Below are 25,785 nucleotides of genomic sequence, written 5' to 3' on the forward strand. Positions count from 1 at the left end.
AAAGGGCTGGACTGGGAACTTCCAAGGAAGATCGAGGTTGAGACTCAGGGCAGAGAAATCCAGGTGGAACCAACAGCTGGCGATGCACTCCTGGTCTCAGGACTACCTCTGCGGGCTGCCAAGTGGTGCGTTCATTGGTAGTGTCTTATTTCCCAAGGCGTTCTCCATGCAGTAGCAGACAACGCCAAGTTTGAGCCCAGCCAGAGGCTTCACAGACATGTTAGGACTGCGACGCCATCACGGTGGGAGTGGGAGATTTGGAGCCAGCTGACCACAACTCCTAGCATGAGGTCTGTACTCTGTACAGTCGGAACCCAGCTGTGCTGCAGCCTTGGGGGGGGGGGGGCTACAAGCCCCGCCTCCTTCCCCATGGAGCAAACATAAACCTTGAGCTGTCCATTTACAGAGGGTGCTGAACACGTTGGTGCCTCTGCTCAGAGGCCCAACGTTGGGCTGGACCAGAGGCACCAACTGTCCTAAAGAACTCTGGTGGCTTTCCTTCGGGACACAACATCTGCCCCCACTTTCTTTTTGGTTTTTTGAGACAGGGATTCTCTATGTAACAGCCCTGGATGTCCTGGAACTCTCCTTGTAGACCAAGCACAGAGATCCTGCCTCTGCCCCCACCTCCCAAGTGCTGGGATTAAAGGCGTGTACCACTATAGCCGCCTTTCGCCCCACTTTCAGAAGGCAAGGTGAGAGCTGTAAAGCTGGTGTCTATTCTACTCCACATGCTGTGGGTGTGTCTGTGTTGGGCCACGGTGTAAGAAGAGGGTCTAAGGACTTGCAAGGACAGCCTATTCTAAAGCCAAGGTCAAGGTCTTGGGATGAGACAAGCCAGAGATGCTCTCAGACACCCCCTCTAACCCCAGCAGCTTACAGGACAATCATTGTTGTCACTGTGGAGTCTACACTGATGGATTTTAAACAAAAAGACCCCGCCTTCACATTGTCCACCCGGCCAGCTCCTTTAGAACATGTGTTGGGACAATAAGTTGTTCTACCAGAGGACCACGGGCCTGTCAGTGAGCCAAAGGCATCACCCCCCTTTCCACATGTCCTGGACTCCCACTTCCCCCAGTGCACCTGTAAAACTTGAGCTTCTCGGCGGTGGTGTGAGAGTTTCTACAATTGATATAGCCAATTCCTCTTATTAAGATGTCAAGTTCTTTTCCTTTCTTTCTTTTCCTTTCTTAAGTTATGTGAATTCTCCATGCTACATACTAGATAAAATCACTGGAAGACACTTTCCAGGTAGCCACCTTCAGCTAATGCCTGCCAGTCTTCTGACTGAGGGTGCTGTCCTTCCAATGACTGTACGGACTGTAGGTATCTCTGGATGAGGCTGCAGGTAAGGTTTGTGCTTCCCTCGCCAGTGGCTACAAGCCCAAAAATTCCTTTTTTTTTTTTTTTTTTTGCATGGAAAGAGGCATTGCTGGCCAAGTGATGAATGCAGAAATGGCTAATATAGATAATAAGTTCACACTTTAATAACACTCCTGGAGACACCTTAAGCTAGGATTTAAAACAAATTTTTATTAAAACTGTACAATAATTTACAAATAAGTAAAAATTCTCTGGTGTATATTATAGGAACCACGATACAAAAATATGTGTAAAATTTATAATTGACCACCATACAAACCTAGTTTAAGCCTGGGAATACTGTTTAGCACTGAACGGAAAGGTCACGTGTTGTTTAGAGGGTTGTGTTAAGAATTGCTTCGTTGAACACACACACTGCCTGGCACTTTGCCACGAGAAGCCAAGTTCTGCTCCTTTTTGCATAAGTTTACAATAAAGCTTTTTAGAAAAGGTACAAGAAATATATGCTTTGATACATATATTCACAATATGATTTTCCTGAGCCTAAACTTAAACCCATCACTGTGTTATAACACACAACTCACCTTAAGGGTTCAATGCCGGGAGCGATGGCAAGAGCTGATCAGCTATCAATGCCTCAAAGCCACTCTCCACCCTCCCTCCTGACTCCCCAGTTGGTGTTTACAAGCCGCATAAGGCACTCGGGTTTCCTGAAGGCGACAGAGTCTGCGAGGGCAGAGACGTAAGTCACAGCCATAGGCCTTCAGCAACAGAACGCTAGACCACGGAAACAAAGCAGACACCACATGGCTGTTCACAAAGGACCCTGCGGTTTACGTGGATTTCTCGTTTAGACAAATGAAAATGCTTATGCTGTCCTGTGTCGTGCACACAGGAGTGAGCGGGCTGACGACTTAATGCAACGTGAAGCCGAGGCCCACACCTCAGCGACACAGTTTGAGGTCCTCGGGCCCAGGTCAGGGTCCCTCTTCTTGCTCCACCAGGGCAGTGCCATCGCACACAGGTGTCTTGTTTTGGGAGCTAGCAGCAAGAGAGTCCCGTACAACGCAGCGTTTGGGACAGAAGGTTCGGTCTGGGAGTTAGAAAATGCACCTTACTTTTGAAATGCTTGAGCTCTTCAGATGCTCATTGGCAGCACGGATCGGTAACAGAGGCTCACGGTTACTACACCCCCGACGCCCCCCAAAGTTCAGATCTGACTTTGGGATCAGGGGACAAGAAGGTGCTTGTGACATAGGAATGAAAAAACGATGAGATCTAAAGAGAGGAACAGCCTTCCAGCTAAACGTGTGCTTTCAGGAATACAGCTGGGTGGAAATGCAGTTTGGTTTGTGGGATATTACCTAACATTCTTGGGGCCACTTTCCTTTCTATGTACAGATACTTTACATATAATAAACAGTAACGACTTCATGAGCATTGGGCTTATTTACATGCTTCTCTTCCTTGTATAGTTTTTCTTTAAAAACAATAAACAGACAGACAGAGTTCCCAGACCTGTCATTTAGAGTGGCAGGGGGTATTAGAAGTATTCCACACACGTACGGAACATGCAAAACCACGATCCAACTAAACCAGAGAGATGGGAGGTGGGGGTGGGGTGAGTTCCCAGGGCAACGGTTGGTTCCCAATCAGCTACCGCTTGCTTGCAAGTCCACTTGGGGCTGGGCCAGGAGCTCTGGAAGGCAGCGAGCAGCATGGGGATGAGACAGCTTCCGGATGCCTACACTGCACAGTCCATCGGTTTCTAACACAGTGGTTGACGTCGCCTACACATCTGTGGCAGCATCGCTCCTGTTGCCGCTCAGTGCTGAGATCAGCATGTGGGCCAAGAGAAGGAAGCCATTTAAATCAGACAAAACCTGCACTCAGGACTGAAGATTTCAGACTCGAGAACCAAACCCAACATCAGCCTCAGCTAGAGGAGCGATGACTGGGCAGAAAGGACAACAGGAAGGACCAAGTGCACTTAGTGTATTTCCCAGCAGAAGTCCCCTGGCCACCGAAGACAAAGGCCTGTGTGTCCAATCCTGTAAGCTTTCCTCTCATTTTGACCTAAGGGTCCATAACCACTTGGTCATCTGCACCACAGCGGAACATTTCTCCTGACACAAATACAGAATGAACCAAATACCTTCAGACAACATTCTCACTCTTCCCCCTGGCTACTGGGTTTCAGAACAGACAATGCTGAACATGATGGTCACACCTGACTGCATAGCTCACTGTCCGGTGCATCAACTTCTAGATGCCTTGAAAGGGCTCTAATCCGTGCACTGACTTCTCACTGAGCAAGCACACACATGAACACACATGCACACGCACACCCTCCTAACATCAGCACAGAGGGTGGCAACCTTAGACTAGCAAGGACGCGATGAGGACAGAAGAACCATCTCCAAACCGTGGATGCAGTCTGGTCCTCACAAGGGAAGACTTTCCTGGACTGTGGATGGTCCATCTAGGATAGTGAAAATTTCATTTGAACTGTCCTCATGGCTGCATCATTTTCTCTCTGAAAAAAAAAAAAAGAGTAGGAATAAGGGCTTTAGTGTAATGCACTCGAGAGACACACAGGAGTGTATGGGATGCGAGGCAGTTCTCAAAAGGCAGTACTCAAAGGGTCAGTACTGAGAGCGAGGGCTGCAACCAGACTGGCTTTTCATGCAGGCAATAGTGTCCCATTATGGTGGTGCTAGCACCTCTGGTGCTGCACTTACGGCACATCTGGAGCCTCCAGCTGAGCAGACATCCTCCCCGAACACTACACACTCACACACATTAGTCTGTAGTCCTCATTGTAGAGTTTATCAGAACCTTCCTCAGCTATCCCTGAAGGCTGCCAATTTCCTCTTCTTCCCTGAGCTTAAACAGTGGGTCTCTGCTGGCTTCTAACTTTCTCTTATTACCTTCACAGATTTTCATAACACTGAAGAAGCTGCTAAGGTTCCTTTCAACTTGATCAGTCCCCACTGCAGTGGGTAGGGGAAGACCCAGGACCACAAACACTATCATCTACCTAAGAAGATGGTCCCTCGCATAGAGGAAACACTTAAGGGCTGGAGAAATGGCTCAGTGGCTATAAACACTGACTGCTCTTCCAAAGGACCAAGATTTCATTCATAGAACCTCCGTGACAGCTAATGTAACTCCAGTTCCATGGGATCCAGCCCCCTCTTCGGGCCCTTGCTGGTACTGCATACATGTTGTTCACAGATATACAAGCAGAAAGAAATACATATAAATTTTTTTAAAGGTTAAAATTCTTAAAGAATTTAAATAGTAACATTATGCATACACTAACATCTTCACACATTTAGTTGGAATCCATGCTGTCATTATAATAAGACACCATTCCCTACCTTTAACCTGATATACTTCTAAATAAGTTGTCAAGGAAACATTTATTTTTAGAACATTGAAATGGGGGAAGGAGACTCTTTCCATTATAGACCTTTTATTTTTCAGGTAGAAAGTCGAAGCTCCAAGAAAGAAAAGGGAGAATTCCCATGGTGACACTTCAGGCAGATGAGGCTGTTCCTCAACCCTCTCACATACCCATCAGCCCTCCCACCCCATGTACTGGCTGTATGAATTATGTCATCAAACTTCCCAGAGAATGAGCTACACGCATGACAAGAGGAGGCCACTCCCTAAGTCCTTCTGTCACGGTGCCAGTAGCCACTATGCTTTGCTCATGCACTCTATTCATTGCCACTGTTTCCAGGTGGGTGGCTTTGTGCCTTTGTCTGTGACTGCTTGTGTAAGTGCATGCATGCTCTCTCTCTCTCTCTCTCTCTCTCTCTCTCTCTCTCTCTCTCTCTCTCTCTCTCTCTCACACACACACACACACACACACAGTTCCCAGAATGGGTGGGTGGCTTTCTGTCCTCACCCATGACTGTGGCATATTACACAGGCACACTGAACATATGTATATATTTGTGCACATCTGCATACAATACAGCACACAGATGCATACAGCACATTCATATACATATATAGGCACCCAGTGTACATCCATACACACACGCACAGTCTCTAGAATAACTCCATTTCTGCCTTTCTTTCATCTGTGACTATACCACACACAATGTACACATGCATGCATCCACATAAAATGCATTCTGGGTACGCACATGGATACACAGAGACATAATTTTGGCCCAGGGTCCCAGTCCTACACAATCCTTTCTGCCCTGCTCCCCAAGTCCAAGCCTCTGAATAGATGTTATTCTCCCTCTGCCTATTCCCTTTCTGGACACTAGCTGAGCTTCACTCAAGATGTCAGTCATATTGGAGCCATGCTGGGCACAGGGTAAGCAAGAGTAAAGCCATCTTGTGTGTCTCGTCTCAGTATCTGTGGCCCACAGGGTTCCTCAAGGTCCCATGCAATTGTTGTCCCAGTGCTAGCTCAGACCCCTCAAAAATCTTCACTCACAAGTGCCTTTATAGTCAGGAAGCCTGAAGTTTCTCTCCTGTCCACAGTCTGGAGTCGGGAATACAACTTCAGAAACAAGACTCTGCCTGCTTGGACCATACAAAGGACCAGACTACCGGTGGGAAGAGTAGCAGGCCATGAGGCGGGGGTTGGACAGGGCATGGCCCTTTGTCACCATGAGCACAGTCATTTGCTGATTTGCTCTTTCATGTAGCAGGTGTTTATCTGGGTGTATGAGAGGCCAGACCAAGGTCTGCACAGTGACAAATGCAGGCACAGACTGCCACTGACCTCCTCAAGAGCTCACAGTTTACAGAGATGGGCAAGAGGAAATGACTGAGTAGCAGACAGGGGAGATGCTGGGTGTGGCGGAGCTATTGGGAAAATGCAGCTGGGAGTCCCCTGCCATCTCCAAGCTCCTTGAAGTAGAGACTGTGAGGCCAATACCCGCCTCATGGCCATGTCACACGTTTAAAGAAGGCCAGCACCAGGGCTACCGCCTGCCCTCTCCATGGTGAGCAAGCAATTAGTGAAACTTCAGTATTGGGTTACAATGAAGCTGGAGGTACCCTGTGAGCTGGTAACAAATCCAGGGCTCAGATCATAGAACCAAAATGAATGAGTTCAGAGGGCATGAGGATTAGGGACAGACACAGGGTTGCTCCCTGACCCCACCCCTTACAGTTGCAGTGGGGAGCTCAGCCAGTAGGCATAGGGACTCAGGCTTCTGGAGCTACAGAAGCAACACCCATGGGTAGCACATGAAATGGCCCTGGCATATGGATGGGGAAACAGCATGTTGATTTATGTCAAAACAGAGTCGGGGAGCAGCCTTGCCGCCTGTGTTTGCATCGAGAGCTTCCACAGCCTCTCAGCTGTTGGGAAACAGTAAGCTGTTGGCACCGGAGATGAACACCTTCCTGGGTCCCCAAGAGTGCAGCTTGGATCCAAATCAACTCCTGCAGATGGTAACAGTGGGAAAAGCTGGGGGGCCCACAGCCTTGGTCAGGATGCAGAGACAAAAAGAGTTCCCATCTGTGGAGACCACTGGGAAGGCTGGGACCCTGGAGCCCCCAAACACTATTCTCCGGGGCTCCCAGAGTAATGGACCTCAAGATATGAGGGGATGGGCCGAAAGCAAAATCTTCCTGATGAGCTCTATTTTTCAAGTCACTTCAGCTAAACATGTTCAGGCCAGACAGAACCAAGCAGCAATACCAAGGCCATTTTGGATCTCAAGTCTGCGGTTTGGGGTAATAACCGGGGAAAAAAACCTGATCAGATAATGACTTAGCATCTTCTTTCTCTCCTCTCTCCCACTCTATCTAAACCCCTGGGCCCAGTTCCCCGAGCTTGCCTTAGCCTCAGGTCAGCCCAGGCCCACACCTGCCTCCTGAGAAGAGGACTGACTGCTCAGCCATACCTCGACTCCCTCTGAAGCTTCCTAGACAATTGTGTGTATGGCTCTCTCCAGCCCAGAAGCTTCTAGTAAGGCACCAAGAGCCCCGCCTCTGAAATGGAATGGGGGTGGTGTGGTCTCAGGTCCCTTTGCTTTGATATCTGCCAGCTGGCAGGCACAGCTGCTGACCCTGCACAGGCCTGGCCTCTTATTGCTTTGTAACTCACTCTCCCTGACTCTCCTGAGCAGGGCTCAGCTTGATCCCTGGCTCAAGCTCCCTTTGAAACTCACTCTCCCTTTGAAACATCCAAATTGCCACTGCAGGACTTGGAACAGAGCTCAGCCCTCCTAGCCCCTCCTCCTGGGGCTCCAGCTTGAAGGCAGCAGATTGGGGAGGTGTGTCTCAGCCTCTGGGGTCACATGAGCCAACCTCTGTAATCAGCCCGCTCTGTGGATATGCCTGTGTGTCTTCAGTGGGTTGTTTCCCTATAGGACCATGCTCACCCTGGGGTCAGTGTCATCATCCCAGCTGAGATGGGTCAGAAGCTTTGGGGGAAACAGTGTGGTTGCCTCTGGGACTCCAGGGTTTTGAGGATCCAATCCGAGAATCTTAGTGACACTCTGTTTAGGTGGTAGTAAGTAGCAGCTCAATCTAGTCACTTATCTCATCGCCCAGATTGGCAGACAAGAAAGGCTCAGGTTCAGCGGGAAGGCTGGGTCACAACCCGGGACATAGAAGGACACAGATTTCCATTGCTCCCACCCAAAGCTCACCACTGGGAACCTCCAGTGATCTCTCTTTTGTCCCATCCTTTTAGGGGAGGCTCTGGATGGGACAGAGAGAGGGTGGGTTGCCGCTGTAGAGAGCTGCACCCTAGACACCACACGACAAGGAGGAGGCAAGAGGAGGCTGGAGGCAGACAAGGGAGCTCAGCACCAGGCAGGAAGGGGGTGGGGACTGTGCCATGTGAATCTCGCTGTGCCCTAGACTCACTCAGAGCCACAGGGTACACTGTGATCTGGCCTAAAGGCTTGGAGCCAGAGGCTCACGAAAGAGGGCACAGGAGGCTCTCTTGACACTCCCCTCCCATGCTTGTGAGGAAGGTGTGCACGGAGCATGGGGTCCCAGCACCTCTAGTTTCTGCCTCCTGTTTCGCAGTTGCTCTGTGATCCATCTGGCCTCTGAGTCCTCCTGGCGTCTTTGTTTACAGAAGACTCTGCCCTCTGCAGATGGAGGCAGCAAATGGCTGGCGTCAAAACCAGAGAGCTGGGGCTCTGATGGGTGCAACCCCCAGAATGAGAGCGGGAAGCCCAAATCAAGTAGACTCTAAAGAACACCCCTCTGAGCCCCACATCAGTCAGGAAGGGGCATTTGTGCTGTGAAGATGTGCTGGGCCCTAGGCTGGCTTTAGCACACCAGGAGACACGGTGGACTTGCCTAAAGGCTCAGAGCAGAGCCCAGGGCTGCAGCTCCTAAGTTCTGAAAAGCATGTGGTGGCAGCGGAGTGACATGACCCACAAGCGTCACAGTCCCCCTCCTGCCCTGTCATCTCAGTCTCCAGACATGGAACACTGGCCTGTCCCTACTCAGGTGCCCTCCCCACCTCAGCATTTGGAGGACTGTTAAAAGGGAGAAACCACTCTGGATAAAGGAAAGGAGTAATTTCAGGCGTGGTGCCTGGCTAGACACTTCCAGGGCTTTGTTTGTGATGAACGGATAGGCTAAGGCTTGTGCCACTCAAGGCTCTGAGTATACTCCTGACTAGAGACTGAGCGTATTGCTTAGCCTCCCTTTGCCTGATTATATACAACTAATCCAATGGGTGGGTGTGTACACACACAACCAAAATTCACAGGCAATTACATGCAGGCACACACACATAATCAAATGCATAAGCACATATCCCTGCCACCCTCCAAGGTGTGAGCACTTTTCTCCTGCTTCCTATTGGTTCTTGGAGTCTTCTCCAATCTTGGCTGCCGGCAGCTGCTCTCAGCTGACAGTGGGGGTGTCCTGCTTACATTTCTGACACTGACCTCTCTAGCAATGACATCTCTTATTAATGGCCTCCCAGGCATGCTATGAAAGGATCCATTATTGCACAGACCAAGATGGTCTCGTTATAGATGGGCGGCAGCTGTCCCACAGGCAAAAGCTCCCGGGGAGACGAGTGAATTAGACAATGGAGAAGTGAGGGGGATGGGATATCCTCAATTTCCCAGCAGTTGTTCCAGTCTGGTCTGAGATTCTGTGCAACATACCCAGGAACATTTGAGAAATGATTTTTGCCAGGAAAAACAGATTTTAGAGACTGAGCTAAAATAATAATAATAACAAAAAACCATTGTAGCCAGGATGAACTGGAAAGGGTCTGATAGCTAGACACTGGTGTCATTTGATCCAGCATCTTCACTCCTCAGTGGGTAACCAGAAACAACAACAAAACAACAACAACAACAAAACAACAACAACAACAAAACACACACACACACACACACACACACACACACACATACACACCAGGAGACTCCCCCAAGAATACCTAAGAAACACCACTCACAACTCACAGGTAAACAGCATGCAGATCCACTAGGTGAGAGGTGACATCCTGAAGGGAGGGAGTCACCTATATCTGTGGATGCTTCTGGGTGAATCTCAGCACAATGATGTGGAGTACAAACCCCACTGGCTCCTTAATAAAGACTTAAGAACCAATGAAAGCTTTCCTTATAGCAACACCGGAGTCCTCTGCAAAACTCCATGGGGGAAGGGCCAGGCCTGGGAAGGCCAGCTGGGCCATATATCAGAGCTGGGTGTTGGCTGTGTATAATGGTCCCACTGAGGTCACAAATACGAAAGAAGTGAACCAGCTGATTTAGATGCTCTGCCTATTGTGTGGCAGGCCCTGGTAACAGGATGAGCCTAACAGCCCACCACTTAGAGCCAGGCAGCAACTAGATGCTTTTTAGCAGAGGACAGAGGGAACCTTTCTGAGTGTAGCAATTGCCCTAGGAGGGGACAGCCTCTAACACAGTGTCCACATGTAGGGAACCATTGCCAAACTACCGTGCCTTATTATTTTTGAAGAGACATACAAAGTCAGTAAAAAAAAAAAAAGATATATTCATTGGGTTAAAATGAAGAATAGTACATATACACATTTTTTTAAAATTCCATGTGTGCACAGTGCTCATGGACTAAGGGTGTATTCTGAAAAAAAAAATTGGTTTATCCTTAATTTTAAAATGGACACCATCACTTCTGGCCTGCCTGGGCCACAGTGCACTGGAAGCGGCCTGCCACCGCACTCAGACGAGGAGCTGCTCATTGGCATTCGGGTGCAGGCTTCAGGAGGAGCTGTAAATCTGAGGCTGCTGACAGTTAATCTCACACTCCGTGAGCTTCCAGACCCTGAGCTGGAAGGAACGCAGCCTCTAGAGATCCAGCCCCCATCCCCCAGGATCAAATGGGACTAGAGAGTTTGTCTGGGCCAACAGGGAAGATGCTACCAGCAGCCTTACCCTGTCTGCTCCCCATTATGGGCACAGAGCAGGGGCACTTCAGCCAGGATGAACTGACCACCAAATGGGGGCTTGTTTCAGCCAAGCAGAAGGTTTAATCAGGAAGAGGAGGGTGCTCCTTATAAGGAGTTTAGGGGGACAAGGCCACCCCTAAAAATTGAACCGCTACTTTCGCAGTGCTTGAAGAGCTGATAAAATTGTTGCCTGTGCAAGTGTATGTGCATGCAGGTCTATACGTGTGTGGGCATACATGTGTGGGTGCACATGAAGGTGGAGGCCAGAAGTTGCCATCTGGCTTTTCCTCCAGCACTATGTACTTTATATGTTGAGGAAGGGTCTCTAACTGAACATGGGGCTCCCTGATCCTGATAGTCTAATCAGCTAGCTTGCTTTGGGGAACCCTGTCTCTGACTTCCATCTTGAGAGACTACAGGTGGGTTGTCACACTGACCCAGTATTTATGGGGAACTAGGGACTGAAACTCCAGTCCTCATGCTTGTACATTAAGCACTTTACCTGCTGAGCCACCTACCTGGCCCCAGTTGGTAAATTAGATTTCATCAAAATGACAAGCTCTTCATGACACATTCCCAAGAGACTCAAGAGAAACAAAGAGCTGGGAGGCAGGCATGATGGGTAACACCCATAACACCAGCACAGGACACTGAGGCAGGAGGAATGCTGTGAGTTTGAGACCAGCCTGGGTTACACAATGAGTGCCTGGACTTCATAGCAAGATACCTTCTTATTTGTGTCTGTGCAGGTGTATGTGTTTGGGTGCATGTGTACATGTATGCCACACATGTGTGGGGAAGGTCAGAAGACAACCCCAGGTGTCATTTCTTTTTTTTTTTTTTTTTTTTTTTTTTGGTTTTTCGAGACAGGGTTTCTCTGTGTAGCCTTGGCCGTCCTGGACTCACTTTGTAGACCAGGCTGGCCTCGAACTCACAGCGATCCGCCTGCCTCTGCCTCCCAAGTGCTGGGATTAAAGGCGTGTCATTTCTCAGGTGCCATCCACTTCTTTTTGGGGGATGAGTTCTCTCTTTGGCCTGAAACTTGCCAAGTGGGCTAGGCTGGCCAGGCAGTGAGTTTCGGGGATCCACCTATCTGTGTCCCGCCCAGTGTAGTAGTTCCAAGCACATACTATGATGCTTGGCTTCTTTTATTTAATGTGTATTCTAAGAATCAAGTTCAAGTCCTTCTGTTCTTATGGCAAGCTCTTTATCGAATAAGCCATGTCCCAGTAAAACCTTGTTTGTTTGTTTTTAAAGACGAGAGGAAATGCATTTGAATTTTAAACATATATCGGATAAACAAATGTGTCTAGACTATATGTAAAAACACTTAAACATTATATTAGGAGACTATAACAATTTTTACACATTTAAAAAATGTGTAAAAGAATATGAAAAGAAACATTGCTAAAGAAAATATACGGACAGAAAATCAACACACACACACACACACACACACACACACACACACACACACACACACACAAATGCACTCAAACAAGCAGGCTTTGAGAGAGTCTCATCCTACATCCAGTTTGCTCCCTCTGCCTCTTCCTTGCAGTTAAAGATGTGATCTCCCAGCTTCCATGCCTCCTTGCTACCATGCCTCCTCACCTTGATAGACACACCCCTCTAGAATGGTGAGCCCAAATAAACCTTTCTTTATATTAAAAACATACACCCAACGCTGTCTGTCGTTAGAGTAGTGCAAACCACAACCAAAATAAGATCCCGCAAAAGCAACCAAGCAAAGCGCCACAGAGCAGCAAGAGTGCTCCCCTGCATTGCCAGTGGGGATATTAATGTGGTACACAGAGGCATCGAACAGTTTCCTATAAAATTAAACATATTACCCAGCGATACAGAAGGTCCATCCTAGGTGTTTACCCAAGAAGAACGAAGGCTCCCATTCAGTCATTAAAACATGCGCACACTCGCTATGGCAACTCTGTTCATAATTGTCCCAAACTGGAAGTAGCCCTGATGACTTTCAGCTGGAGATGCATCTAAATAAAGAGGGATGCACTGGCCATCCACAAAGCAATGTGGAGGAAAGCCAGGCCCCAGAGATACAGCTTATGTGATTCTATTTATATGAATTGAAATGGCAAAACTGAAGGGAAGAAACAGACCAGAACTACCAGGATGTGCTGAGGGGTCCAACAACAAAGGGGTAAGGACAGGGTCTGGTGGTGGACAATGTGTCATGCCTGTGTCAAAGCCCAGAGAACACTTACTACACATTACAGACAGTAAACACTACTACATGTGAAATTAAACACTACTACAGGTGAAATTAAACACTACTACAAGTGAAATTTAAAAAAATAACAGAATGTAGGGTAAAGAGAATACAGGCTGTGACATAGGGACCCCCACACAATACTGCATTCTAGGTAATGAACTTGTGTCTTAGTGATTATGACATGACTTTTATATACTAAACTGAACAATAAACAAGTCTATTGTAGATAAAGGAGCCACATTCCCCACCACTATCAAAGAAAGATGTAAACAAGGAAAGAGTGAGGTTAGAGCAAATATGGTATGTGTGGGTCTGGGGACCAGTTATGAGCTCATGACAATATAATAGCAACTGATAGATGGAGAAATAAAAATAGATAGATAATCATGGAGGGATAAAAAATGGGTGAAAAGTAGATGGCATGGAGTCAGGACAAGTGTCAACCTGAAAGACCCCTTGGGGTTCAAGAAAAGAGTGATGGGACTGGATTGGAACCTACAGAATGGACAGAGCACAACATTCCCACAAGGAAAACTCACGGGCATGTAAGCAAGAGTTTGGGGAGAAAAGGATTATCTGCAGAGTGTCAATGTCCTCACGGGATGCAAGCATCACCCAGGGCTCCCACCTTAGTGAGCATCAATGCTAAGGCACGCTATTCAGCATGGCACCTTCTGGCACTCCTGCTTGGTACATAAAGGTCCTCACTGTGCAGTATGCCCACCTCAAGTTAACACGAGAAAGCACAAGGCAGATCCGACAGAGGGACAGTACAAACTAACCCACATGTTAATGCCATCTCAGAAATGATGAGGAAACAGTGAGAATGGACACCACTGAATGGAGAGATACAATGGCTGACACAGTCTGGGACCCAGGAACAAAACGGTCTTTTGTCAGAAAAAAACAGTCACGTCTGTGGACTGGTTGTTTGGAACATGCCTCTCGAGGCATTATTATACATGATAGTAACATCAGGAGAAGCTAGACAAAGGTCACATGAGGACTCCCACAGCCAGGTGTCATAAAAACAAACAAACAAACAAACAAACAAACAAAACCCTGCCATCCACCACTTGGAAATAAAGATAAGAGGACACTGAGTTCAAGACCAGCCTGAACTACATAGAAAGAAACAGAGTGGGTAAGATGGCTCAGCAGGTAAAGGCACTACCAAAGTCTGATGACCTGAGTTCACATCCTGCCCCACACCCATATGACAGGAGACAGCTTTAGCCTGCAAGTTGACCTTTGACCTCTATACGGCACCATAGCATGAAGATCATGCATGCATGCACGCACGCACACACACACACACACACACACACACATGCATGCACATGTATACACACAAATGCGCACACACAATTTAAAAATTAAAACAACAAAACCTCTCTATACTTATTTTTACAATCTTATATCTAAACTCATTTCAAAATAAGAACTCTTTGAAAAGCTCATTGGGGCACTCACTGTGCCAGACATACATCAACCAGCACCTCCCAGAGCTGCGTCTGGAGGCAGAAACAGACACAGAACCCTGCCTTTGTAGTCCTCAGTGAAGAGGGGCTTCAGGTTTTTCTGGTCCATGGGTGGGGGTCCTGAGCCAGGAGCTGAGATTACAGCATAGACCCTTCACAAATGGGCTGGAGACTGGCAACCATGGGAGAGGGTCCCAGGGTAAGCTAAAGGGCCACCATGGTGGTCACACTCACAGCCAGCTCCTGGTCTCCTCACCTGGAGCCTCAGGAGTCAGGGCTCTATCCTCCCGCCCCCCCCCCCCCCCCGCCGCCTCTCTGTTTGGTCCAAGAAGCTGGCTCTGGGTATGGTTCTGGTTCACTGTCTCTGACCCACCAAAGGTGTGAGCCTGTAGTGAGTGACTGTCCCATCTTGAGCCTTCAGGGCTTGGTACTTCTGCAGGTACCAGAAGATGCTACTGTGTACCTTTTCTGGCCAGTTGTGTCTGAGCATCCGCTCTCTCTGATCAGGGTGGGGATGACCAGACTGTTTGCTTGTTCCAGCACCATGGTTAGAGTCAGCCTCTTTTCCAAGAACACTGGTTCTCTTTATTGTATAGTATGCAGGTCAGCCAGCCGGCCGGCCTCAGAGAACCTCCGCCTCTGGTCCCTAGGCTGCCCTGTAGCATGCTGGCTCCCAAGCTAAGAGGTAGCCATCACTTCTCATGCTCCTTTCCTCCACTTTGACCACGCCAACATTAGTGTGCAGGCATCAGGAGATGCTTTGAGTCGTCTCTAGATCCCAGACTTGCGTAATGCTTTTGGGGGAAATGGGGCCCTGATGGTCATAGTTCAAACACAAAAATCTCCCTCACAAGCTCAGGCTGTCAATCATGCTTGGTCACTAGCTAGTAGCCTTTGTTTGTTGTTGTTGATGGTGGTTGTGGTGGTTTGAGACACAGGCTCACTATGTTGCCCAATCTAAGCTGAGACTCACAATTCTGCTGCCTCAGCCTTCCAAGTGCTGGAATTACAGGTCTGTGCCATCACGCCTGGTTGGTGGCACTATTTTGACAGGGTCTAGAATCTTCAGGAAGCGGGTCCTAGCTGGGGGAACTAGGTCATAGGGGATGGGACCTTGCAAGTGTTTTGTCCCTGTCCCCCTTCCTTGCTGCTTCCTGTCTGCTCTGAGATGAGTAGCTCTGCCACACCCTCCTGCCATCAGGATCTATGCCTCCCCACAGTTCCAGAAACCGTGCAGCCAGCCACAAAGGACTGAACCCCCTGGACCCTGGAAGCTATCCCACCAGGCTATTTTCGCCAGAGCAACACAAGCATAACTAACACACTGTCCATGTCTATTAATGTCCAGATGGGAAGAAGCATCTGCAAGGGTCAGCACTGCCCATGCTCCTAGCCCTCCTCACCTGGCCCTGTTTTCCCTCTCTCCTGGTTCTGGTTTTTGTCAGTTTGACACAAGCTAGGGTTATTTGAGAAGAGGGTACCATGATTGAGAAAAATGCCTCCTTAAAGTTGGCCTATAGGTGAGCCTGTGGGGGCGGCATTTTCCTAATTAGTGATTGATGTGAGAGGGTACAGATCATTGTGGATGGTGCCAGCATTAGGCAGGTATGTAAGAAAGTAGGCTGGGAGCTGGAGAGATGGCTCAGTGGTTAAGAGCACTGGCCACGCCGGGCGTAGTGGTACATGCCTTTAATCCCAGCACTCGGGAGGCAGAGGCAGATGGATCACTGTGAGTTCGAGGTCAGCCTGGTCTACAAAGTGAGTCCAAGACAGCCAAGGCTAACACAGAGAAACTCTGTCTCAAAAAGAAAAAAAAAGAAAGAAAGAAAGAAAGAAAGAGCACTGGCCACTCTCCCAGAGGACCCAGATTCCCAGCACCCACACAGTGGCTTACAATCACCCATTACTCCAGTTCTAGGGACCCAACACCCTCTTGTAGCACTGAGAGCATCAGACATGCACTTTGTGTACACACAAACATGCCATTAAAACACTTGTGCATTAAAAGAGGAAGAGGAGGAGGGGAAAAGAAAGGCTGAGCGAGCTGGAAGAATTGAGCCACTCCCTTGGATGATGGCTTACATGTAATAAATGCTTTCCTCCCAAGCTGCTTTTAGTCATGGCGTTTATCACAACAATAGAAATTCTAACACACCTTCATGTGGGAACTGTTCACACTTCTTAAGGCACAGTCACTCTGCAGACTCTAGAGGTCCACTTGCCCACAAGTGTAGGAATGGTTGCAACCAATGGGACAGGCGCATCCTGTCACCTAGGGGCCTCTCCAGGAACTTAGGGCTGTTCCCATAGGAAGATGGCATTACCAGAAACCTTTAAGGCCAAAGGCCAGGCACGTGATAATTTCAGATTGGGATTGTTCCTGCCAAGCAAGTAGAAAAACTCCACAGTGACAAAGGGCACACAGCAGAAATTTAGATGGCCTAAGACTGTTGCTTAGTCATTCAGCGTTTGCTTGGTTGGAGCACCCCCATGTGGCTCATGTTGGCATTTTCTGTAGGGCATCGCCAGGCAACCTCCTCTTTTCTAGAATAAGCCTTCGTGTCAGCTTTCTGACTGTTCCTATAGACACTAGAGGCCACAGAGGCCACATACTACCCTGCACAGGGAAGCTGACACACACACACACACACACACTGAAGACAAGGGAATGATATGAAATATGCTTAAAAAGAACATGCACCCCAGCCGGGCATGGTGGCACATGCCTTTAATCCCAGAACTCAGGAAGCAGAGATAGACGGATCTCTGTGAGTTCGAGGCCAGCCTGGTCTACAAAGCAAGTCCAGGACAGCCAGTGTTACACAGAGAAATCTTGTCTCAAAAAAAGCAAAAAAAGAAAAGAAAAAAGAGAAAAAAGAAAAGAAAAAGAAGAGAGAGAGAGAGAGAGAGAGAGAGAGAGAGAGAGGGAGAGAGAGAAATCATGCACCCGGAAGTGACGTGGAAGATGAATAAATATCTCCTATCACCTGCTGAGCAGACAGGTCTCACAATCTCATGCTCTTTTCACACAGGGGCACCTCTCCAGAACAAGGTTGTCTTGTGGAGTTCTGCTGCACAGCCCCACCAGAGGAAATGCCCACAGCCCTGAGAAGAAGCCTAGTGTGGAGACCCATCTTGTGGAATGCTTGGCATGCCACACAAAAGTTACTCTCCACAGGGCATGCTAGTCTTCCTGGACACCACCGCCCTTGTTTAGAGACTCAGATTGTGGAAGAGAGGCTTATTTTAGAGTGGCTAGCCTATAGGGCCTCCCAGAGTGGGAAGACACATGGGAGAGATGGATGCAGGGCCAACACATGGGCGTTCATGAAGAGGAACATGTGCACAGGAGAAAGGACTCGTTGGCTATATGGAATTTCTCTTCTACATCAGGTAGAAAGCGAGTGAGCCTATACCACTCTGAGGCATGTGTTGGGTCTCCACATGTGATGTATCCCCAGCTTCCATCCCTGTCCTCTATGCTCAGTAATAAGTTCCACCATGTTCTCTGGTAAGTTCTAGGCTCTGCTCTGTTGGTGGCAGGACAGGTGACCTCACCAGGATGACTTACACAGTCTCTATCAAACAGGTACTACTGAAGTTGAACACCCCACTGTAAGCTGTAGGTAGCCCTGCACGCCCCCACTGCAAGCTGTAGGTAGCCCTGGGTATGAGGACTTGGAATTTCTGTGCCCTTCCCTAAACTGGCCAAGCGCCATTCCTCAGAGGAAGCTGAAACCTGCTGAGCCCTCCCTGTCCCAAGAGATAGACACATGTAGACAGTATCATCCTAATTCCCAAAGAGCCTCAGAGTGTCTCTGGGAAGTCTTTCTTGGTCACCTCTTCCCCACAATGGTCTTGATGTGGCCCAGAAGGGACCAAGCTCTTTTGGTTTGTTACAAGTCCTAGGGCCAACAGGATCATCCTGTCATGGGAATCTGTTCAAAATGCAGAGTACAGCTAAGACTGTCATGCCAGCTGCTAGGAAGGCTGTGACAGCAGGATCAGGATTTCAACCCCTGGGGTTCAGAGTAAGTTCTGGGCAACTTAATGAGACACTGTTGGAAAATAAAAAGTGGGGCTGGAGAGATGGCTCAGAGGTTACAGGCACTGACTGATCCTCCAGAGGTCCTGAGTTCAATTCCCAGCAACCACATGGTGCCTCACAATCATCTATAATATGATCTGATACCCTCTTCTGGCCTGCAGGTGTATGTGCAGTCAGAGCACTGTATATGCAATAATAAATAAATAAATCTTGAAGAAGAAGAAGAAGAAGAAGAAGAAGAAGAAGAAGAAGAAGAAGAAGAAGAAGAAGAAGAAGAAGAAGAAGAAGAAGAAGAAAAAGAAAGAGGCTGTGCAGTGGTGGCATATACCTTTAATCCCAGTACTCGAGAGGCAGAGGCAGGTGGATTGTTGTGAGTTTGAGGCCAGCCTGGTCTGCAAAGCAAGTCCAGGACAGCCAAACAGCCAAGACTACACAGAGAAACTCTGGAGAGAGAGAGAGAGAGAGAGAGAGAGAGAGAGAGAGAGAGAGAGAGAGAGAGAGAGAGAGAGAGAGAGAGAATAAAAAGTGAAAAAAGAGGCTTAGGGATATTATCTCAGAGGTAGAGACTTTTTCTCGAACATGCCAGACCCTGGATTCAATCCATGTTATGTGTGTGATAAATGGAAACTGTTTTCACCACACTGTATCTGCTTCTTCCATCTTCAGTGAGGACTGGGCAGGGTGGAGCACTTTGTGTCTCAGAGAAGAGTGTCCAGTCTGTATGGACGGGGACAAGGGTACCCTGGCTTTGTTTGAGCTCACCATTGCCCTGGGGACAGGGAAGTTCTCACTAGGTGACGGAGCGGTCCACAGGCACAGATGGATCCACCGATGAAGCAGAAAAGCTTTGTTTCAGAAGTTTTGCTCGCAGCCGGGTGAGGCTGGAGTACACTAGCCATGGCAGCTCAGCTGCTTCCTCAGAGAGCACACTGGCATCTGAGTTAGCAGGAACAGGGAAGGCGAGGAGGATCTTACATCTTGGGCTACGTCTAGAAATGGATATGGGAAGCCCCTGGCCCAATACCCACTGGCCCACACAGCCACTCCTGGCTCCTCTGGCAGGAGAGACCTCACTCACAACTCAAAGAATACCTTCAATCGAGCAAAAATAGGCTGGCAAACAGTGCAGGAAGGAGGGCTGTCCCCAGTGGACAGATGGTGCCACCTACCTGTAGGCCGTTGTACTGCAGCTACCTTCTGAAGTTCACGGAACCTTAGGCGCATTGTCTTCGTCTTCTCTCTGGGGCCCTGTTTCCTACGTGTACAGGCTCTGGAGGAGGCCATCTTCAGCTATCTTTATCCCCTGACCTTGCCACCTGAAGTTCTCAGGCTAGGCCCACCTGCTGAGGCTCTTTCAGGCCAGGAGGGCCACATCTCCACCGTGTCTGGGCTGTGTGTTGATCCACATTCTTCGAGGCCAGGCCTCTGCATACTCATCTCATATTCCCCCTGGCCTCTCCTCTGCTCTTTCCACTGTGTTCCTGGCTAGTAGACTGGGTTAGAATTCTAGCCTTGGTGTCTGGGGGGTGGGGTAGAGGGCCCAGTGGGAGGTCATAACTCTCATCCGTCCTCGCAGAGACACCAACGTAACAGAACAAGGTTGGGCATGGGATCTGTCCATCAGCAAGTGCTCAGGACCACAGTGAGTGACTTGAGTGTGACACCCAGGGTCACCACTAAGACCACAGCCTTCATCTTGCCACTTAGGGGCAAGTCTGGGCAGTTCTGAGCTCATCTTCCAAGATGGTCACTAAGGGAACGAGGGGAGGGGGGTGTCCAGTGTCGGCTCCAACACGGGAGCAGTTCTTCCCCCTGCACGGCAGGGAACATTGCACGTTGCTGTGATCGGGATGGGGCCTGCTCTCTGGGCTGAAGGTCACGAGGACCCAGCAGCCAAGGCTAGGCCTCTCCTAGAGAAGCACTGGTCAGCAAGACCAGTTCTAGTCCTGGCTCACCCCGAGTGGACAGTGGCTACAGGTCACAGTGCTTTTTGCCCTCATCCTCCACAGGGCGGGGCACAGAGCCCAAACACTTCTGAGTCTTCAGTGTTGAAATGCAATTTCCCATGCTTTCTCTGGCACCTGCTGCGCTCTGGTGCCATTAGAGGACAAAGATCCACCTTCGCAGAGGGCTGGAGGGAAAGAGACACAAGCGCGGGACTTAGAGGATGAGGAGAGATGGCAGTGATGATTGCTGCTTCCCTGGAAAAGCTCTCTCTGTACCCTCGGGTTAGCAGATCCAGAGGGCTGAGATGAACTGTGTCATCATGCCCCAAGTGTCATCACCTCTGAGCAGCATGTGGTGACCAAGTGTGTGGCATATGCTTTGCGTGCAGGCACAACAATGGGTCTACACATTAGTACCATTCCCATAATTGTGGGTGACCCAGTGACTTGGGGATCTGGAATATGAGCTACAGAAGACACAGAAAAAATCATAAAGCTACCTTCTGCTGCCTAGTGAACCCTAAGTTCTGTACCAGGTTCCAGTCATGAGCCTGCCTTATACCCTCTCGTGGGCCCAAGGCCTGGAAAGGGGCTTCTGGTTTCTGAAGGGAAAGTAGCTTTTCAAGGAGTCTCTGGAAGAGCCAGGAGTGGCCTTTCTGCTTCTCTGAGGGCGAACAGGCAGCTGCTTGGGTGGTAGGACCACCACTGTCTCCCAGGAAAAGGAGCAGGATCTTCACTGGCAAGCCCAGCCTCTAATGTACTTACCAGTCAGGGTGCCAAGGGCAGCTATGACCAGAGAATGAAAGCTAGGGAGAAAAACAAGAACAAAAATAAAAACTGAAAAGGAAAGGGGGAAGGTGGAGAAACACAAGGAGAGAAAAAGAAAAATAAGAGTTTGTAGTTTGTCTGGAAAGAAATGAGCCATGATCATAGACAGAGAGGGGCTGTGGCCAGCTGGGGAGCAGGCAAGGACAGGGTGGGTGCAAAGGGCTTCATGAGAAGGCCAAGCTTAGGGTGACAACGCTGCCCCAAATGGGGAACTAGGCACCATTCAAAGGCTCAGCAAGGTGAACTTCAGAAGTCTAGGGAGAGTCACTGAGCTGGGGATGATACCGGAACAGCAAGACAACAAATACAAGTACCATAGTTTAGGTAGTGGTTCCTTTATAAACAACAAAATATACTGATATTCTGAGTAGATTTGACACTTGAAATATTGACTTGGGTTGGGCGTGGGGCCAGACTAACTGGAAAAAAAACCAAGCAACTATATTTAGGCATTTAGTTAAATTTGAAAGCCCAGACACCAAACTTCACAATTGCTCTAGTGTTAATTCAAATATGTGTCCTTGGGTTAAGACACAAAATGAAACAGCATACAGTCTGGGAAATATTTTGAGTTGCGTTTATTGAATCGGAAGTAGCCCATAGAATAGCTAGCACGCTGGCCTAGCCTTGAGCTACCTACCTAGCAGTCCCCAGCTTGTCACTTCTCTCTAAACAGAGTGGAAGTCTTTCCACAGGGCTCTGTCCTAAGACTGTCAGGTCCGGAATTATAATGCTATTCACTCAGGTGAATAGCAAGACCATGTGTTTTCTAGGCCTCACTGGGTGCCCAGTGTGCATGTCAGGTGTTTGCCCATGTGGCTTGGAGTTTGTAGGCAGCCCCGTTGGTGCCTTTTTTTTTCCACATCCTCTGCCCTGCTCAACTCTTGGGTCTTATCTTCATGGTAGACTTAGGAATTTATGTCAAGTCTGCTGGGCAGTGGCAACAAAATGCCCCACAGATGGCAATTGGTGTCACTCTTAAGGTGGGATGGACTGGCTGAAATGGCCAGCTGCTGGAGACTGCTCTGCCGAGGACAAGGGACACTTCTGAGTCCTGGCTAAGACTGGTGAGGAGGTAGGGGGTCTAGAGGCTTTCCTGCTCAATCGCTGCCTTCTGTTCTCCCTAGAAGGAACAAGCTGGCAGGTGGGTCCCGCTGGCCACCTCCTGCAGCCTGTCACTCTGATGAGATCTGTCCTATAGGCAGGAGCAATCACAAGACTCAAGAGAGCAGCCGACTCCAGAAACCTGGGTCTGGCCCCAAATCACACAGAATATGCAACTGCCCTGAAAAGAAAGCACAACAGCCCACAGGGGTCAAGGTTTCTTGGGGTGCATACTTTTCAACTTGGTCTGGGGAGCACTGAGTCTGTCCATACCAGTGGACAGAGGCTCTGCACCCCAAGCTACAGAGCCAGAGTCTGGAGAAAGCACTTGAACAGGAACCCCAGCATTGCCAGTACTGAAGACACTGCCTGGGGATCAGGGGGGGAGGGGAAGGTCCCTGTTCCCCAAGAGCAGCTCTTGGGGATCATGGGCTGTCTTTCAGGAACCTTATCTTCAGACGGCCAAGCATGAGGGGCCTGGAGGCTTAAATACTTCTGCACCGCCCAGGGCACCAGCATAGAACAGGACCCCAGGTCACTGGTCCAATATATAGATCCAGAGGGGAAACTGAGGCAGTGCAAAGGCCCTGTGAGGGATTTCTGGTTCTGGCCCAGTGTACCCACAGCTCCGGCCCAATCGGCTCCTTTTTGTTCATCTCCACTCTGCTTTGCCTGGGCTGCCTTGCAGGCCAGCCCTCAGTCTGTGCTCTTGCATCGGGATGTCAGGTGAGCGCAGCTACCCACCCTCCCACATCCATTTGTTTTACCTTTTCTTCCAGTTCCTTTATTTGTCTCTTCTGGGTTTCTATTCTTTCTTCTAACTCTTTGATTCTCTGCATCATTAAAAGAAAGGAAATATTCAATAGTAAGAGAATTGGGTGTACCAGTTATAAAAGGATCAGGCTCTCCCCCTCGCTTTTTTTTGGTGAACTACAGTAGCCCACAAAGCAGCTACTGTGTTGGTCCAGCCTTGTGCCACTTTGTGGTCCCCAGTTTACTTCTCAAATAGAGTGAGAGTTCTTTCCCACTTCTCCTGTGGGAAGGACAGGGTCAATGTCCTCTGACTTGGTGTTTACATGGAAGAACAAGGAATTACCCTATGGCCTTTCCCAGACGACCAGCAGTCAGAACCACAAACCAGAAGAAACTTGCTTCTGTGGCTGAGGCCTGAGGCCTTGGAAGCAGCAGAGTGCTGATGAGAGCCCATTGACAGACCAAAAGCAGAAGGGTGACCCTCCTCATCCTGACCACCCAGGAGCCCAAAAGAGCCCATGGTGGGTTCATGAGCCAAGTGGCTAGTGGTTGACAAGCCCTGTCAGACGACTGACCATAAAGGGACAGCAGCATCCAGTCTAGTAGCTTAAGTAAATCTGTACTCCAAGCTTTTTTTTAAAGGATGGTCTGGCGTGGGTGGGCTGTTTTCAGGCTAGCCCCACACAGGAAGCAGCTGTGACTGTCATAAACAACAGGGCTGGGCAATGGTTAGCTGCTGCCCATGGACAACGCTCTTACCATAATGGGGCAGTGCCTTATAGAAGACCTAGAAGCCAGTTTCTGGAAAGCTGCCACTCAAAGGCTTTAGCAACACAACTGCTAGACCAGGAGCTAGTTAGGGAGAGCTGCAGACTTGAGTGTGAAAGGTGGCCATTGTATGGTTGCTGGAGGACACGGCTGTCGGAACCCTGGGAAGCTGGGTCTTGGGGAGCCCTCCCGACCCTCTCTTCCCACCCCCCACTGCCAGCACCTGCTGTGCCATCTGCAGCAGTTCCATGCGTTCTCTCAGGATCTGTGCGTCACGCTCTCGCAGCTCGCTCATGACCTGGCGCTTCCACTGCTCCACGGCCACCTTGAGCTTCTCCCGCTCTTCTTCTGACAGCAGCTCGGCCACTTTGGCCCCGGCTTCCTGCTGCAGGGCATCATACAACATGGCTTCCAGCTCCAGGATGTGCTGGGGATAGGAGACAGGCATCAGCCCTCCCCTTCTTCGGGAGTGGGCCCACCCTCTCCTGGGTGGGCAGCCTTGTCTCTCTCAGCAGGGTTCCTACCCTGCCTGTACCCTACCTACATTCTAGCAGGCACTCTAGTAGAGCCAGGCCAAACCAGCCAGGACTCGCTGCAGATGCCCTGGTCCCACAGTGTGCTTACGCTCCTGCCTCAGCTGCTGATCAGAGAAAAGGGGATGTAATAAAAATCAGAACCCCACTCTCCTACTGTTTGTTTGGTGCTGGAGATGGAACCCAGTGTCTCAGACATGTTGAGCAATAACTCTATCCATGAGCGTCAGACCCAGACCCTGAGCACCAGCCTTTTAAAACAAGTGTGATTACACGTGGCTAAGAATAAACACCAAAGAGGCCTCACATACTCTTGCTATTGAGAATTTTATCCCTGGATTGCATTCATAGTCGGGGATATACCAGAGGATGAGCTGTAGTCTCCCAGACGGACTTCCCTGCCTTTAGACTATAGTCTAAACGATACCATTCTGAACTAGCAATGGCCCTAGGGTAAATATCACCACCATCTGACATACAGCCTTCTGCAACACCAGGGAGTAATCCCAAGGACCTACAGATGGTTGCTCACTTACGTTCACCACAGGATCATTCTGTGCCACGCCAAGAAAGATTATTGAAATATAATAAAGATGTGTACTACAATAAAGAGAGCTGTGTTCGAACAATAAATTTTGAAAACCTAGGATGGCACCAAAACTGGAAGCCATCATCATCACGTCATTACCACCATCATTATCATTATGATTATCACCATACCTACCACCATCATGACCATGAGTCAGCATTACCACCATCACCACAGCTACCATGAGCATCAGCGCAGTTACCACTATTATCATCGTCATCATTGCTACTATCAGCAGCACCAGCACCTTCACCACCATCACCATTGCTACCATCACCATCACTGCTCGCACCATCATCATGGCTACCATCATTATAATCACCACCATCATCACCATTATCACCATTCTCACCATACTGCCACCATCATGACATTAGTCAGCATTAATCAGCATTGCCACCACCACTGTCACCGTCCCCACCATCATCACTACAGTCACCCCTCTCATTTCCACTACCATCATTATCATCTTACCATCACCACCACTGTAATCGTCATCGCTACCATCATTACTACAGCTGCTCCTGTCACTCCAAATACCATCACCACCACCATCACCATCACCACCACCATCACCACCACCATCACCTTCATCATCACCATAATCACTACCACTGTCATCATCCTCACCACCATCACCATCACCACCACCATCACCATCACCACCACCATCATCACCACCATCACCATCACCACTACCATCACCACCACCATCACCATAATCACTACCACTGTCATCATCCCCATCACCACCACCATCACCACCA

The 25,785-nt window shown here is 49.1% G+C and overlaps 1 protein-coding gene across 13 annotated transcripts in view; it reads right to left on the reverse strand.

Annotated features, from left to right (window-relative positions):
* Window positions 1-1,516: 1,516 nt before the first annotated feature.
* Window positions 1,517-25,785, reverse strand: part of JAKMIP3 (Janus kinase and microtubule interacting protein 3) — a 126,443-nt gene continuing 102,174 nt past the window's right edge. For 10 of the 13 annotated variants that reach the window (XM_084800775.1, XM_084800780.1, XM_084800777.1 and 7 more), the window contains 5 exons: window positions 24,120-24,323; window positions 23,143-23,208; window positions 21,209-21,280; window positions 19,667-20,628; window positions 1,517-3,862 (listed from right to left, as the gene is read on the reverse strand). In XM_084800775.1, the coding sequence (XP_084656901.1) occupies window positions 21,230-21,280; window positions 23,143-23,208; window positions 24,120-24,323 (321 nt within the window). In that variant the 3' untranslated portion in view covers window positions 1,517-3,862; window positions 19,667-20,628; window positions 21,209-21,229. The remainder of the gene's footprint in view (window positions 3,863-19,666; window positions 20,629-21,208; window positions 21,281-23,142; window positions 23,209-24,119; window positions 24,324-25,785) is intronic. The other 3 variants (XM_084800781.1, XM_084800774.1, XM_084800771.1) reach the window with 2 other exon arrangements.

The sequence above is a fragment of the Acomys minous genome, assembly GCF_964271855.1.
Source record: "Acomys minous genome assembly, chromosome: 2".
NCBI lineage: Eukaryota > Metazoa > Chordata > Mammalia > Rodentia > Muridae > Acomys > Acomys minous.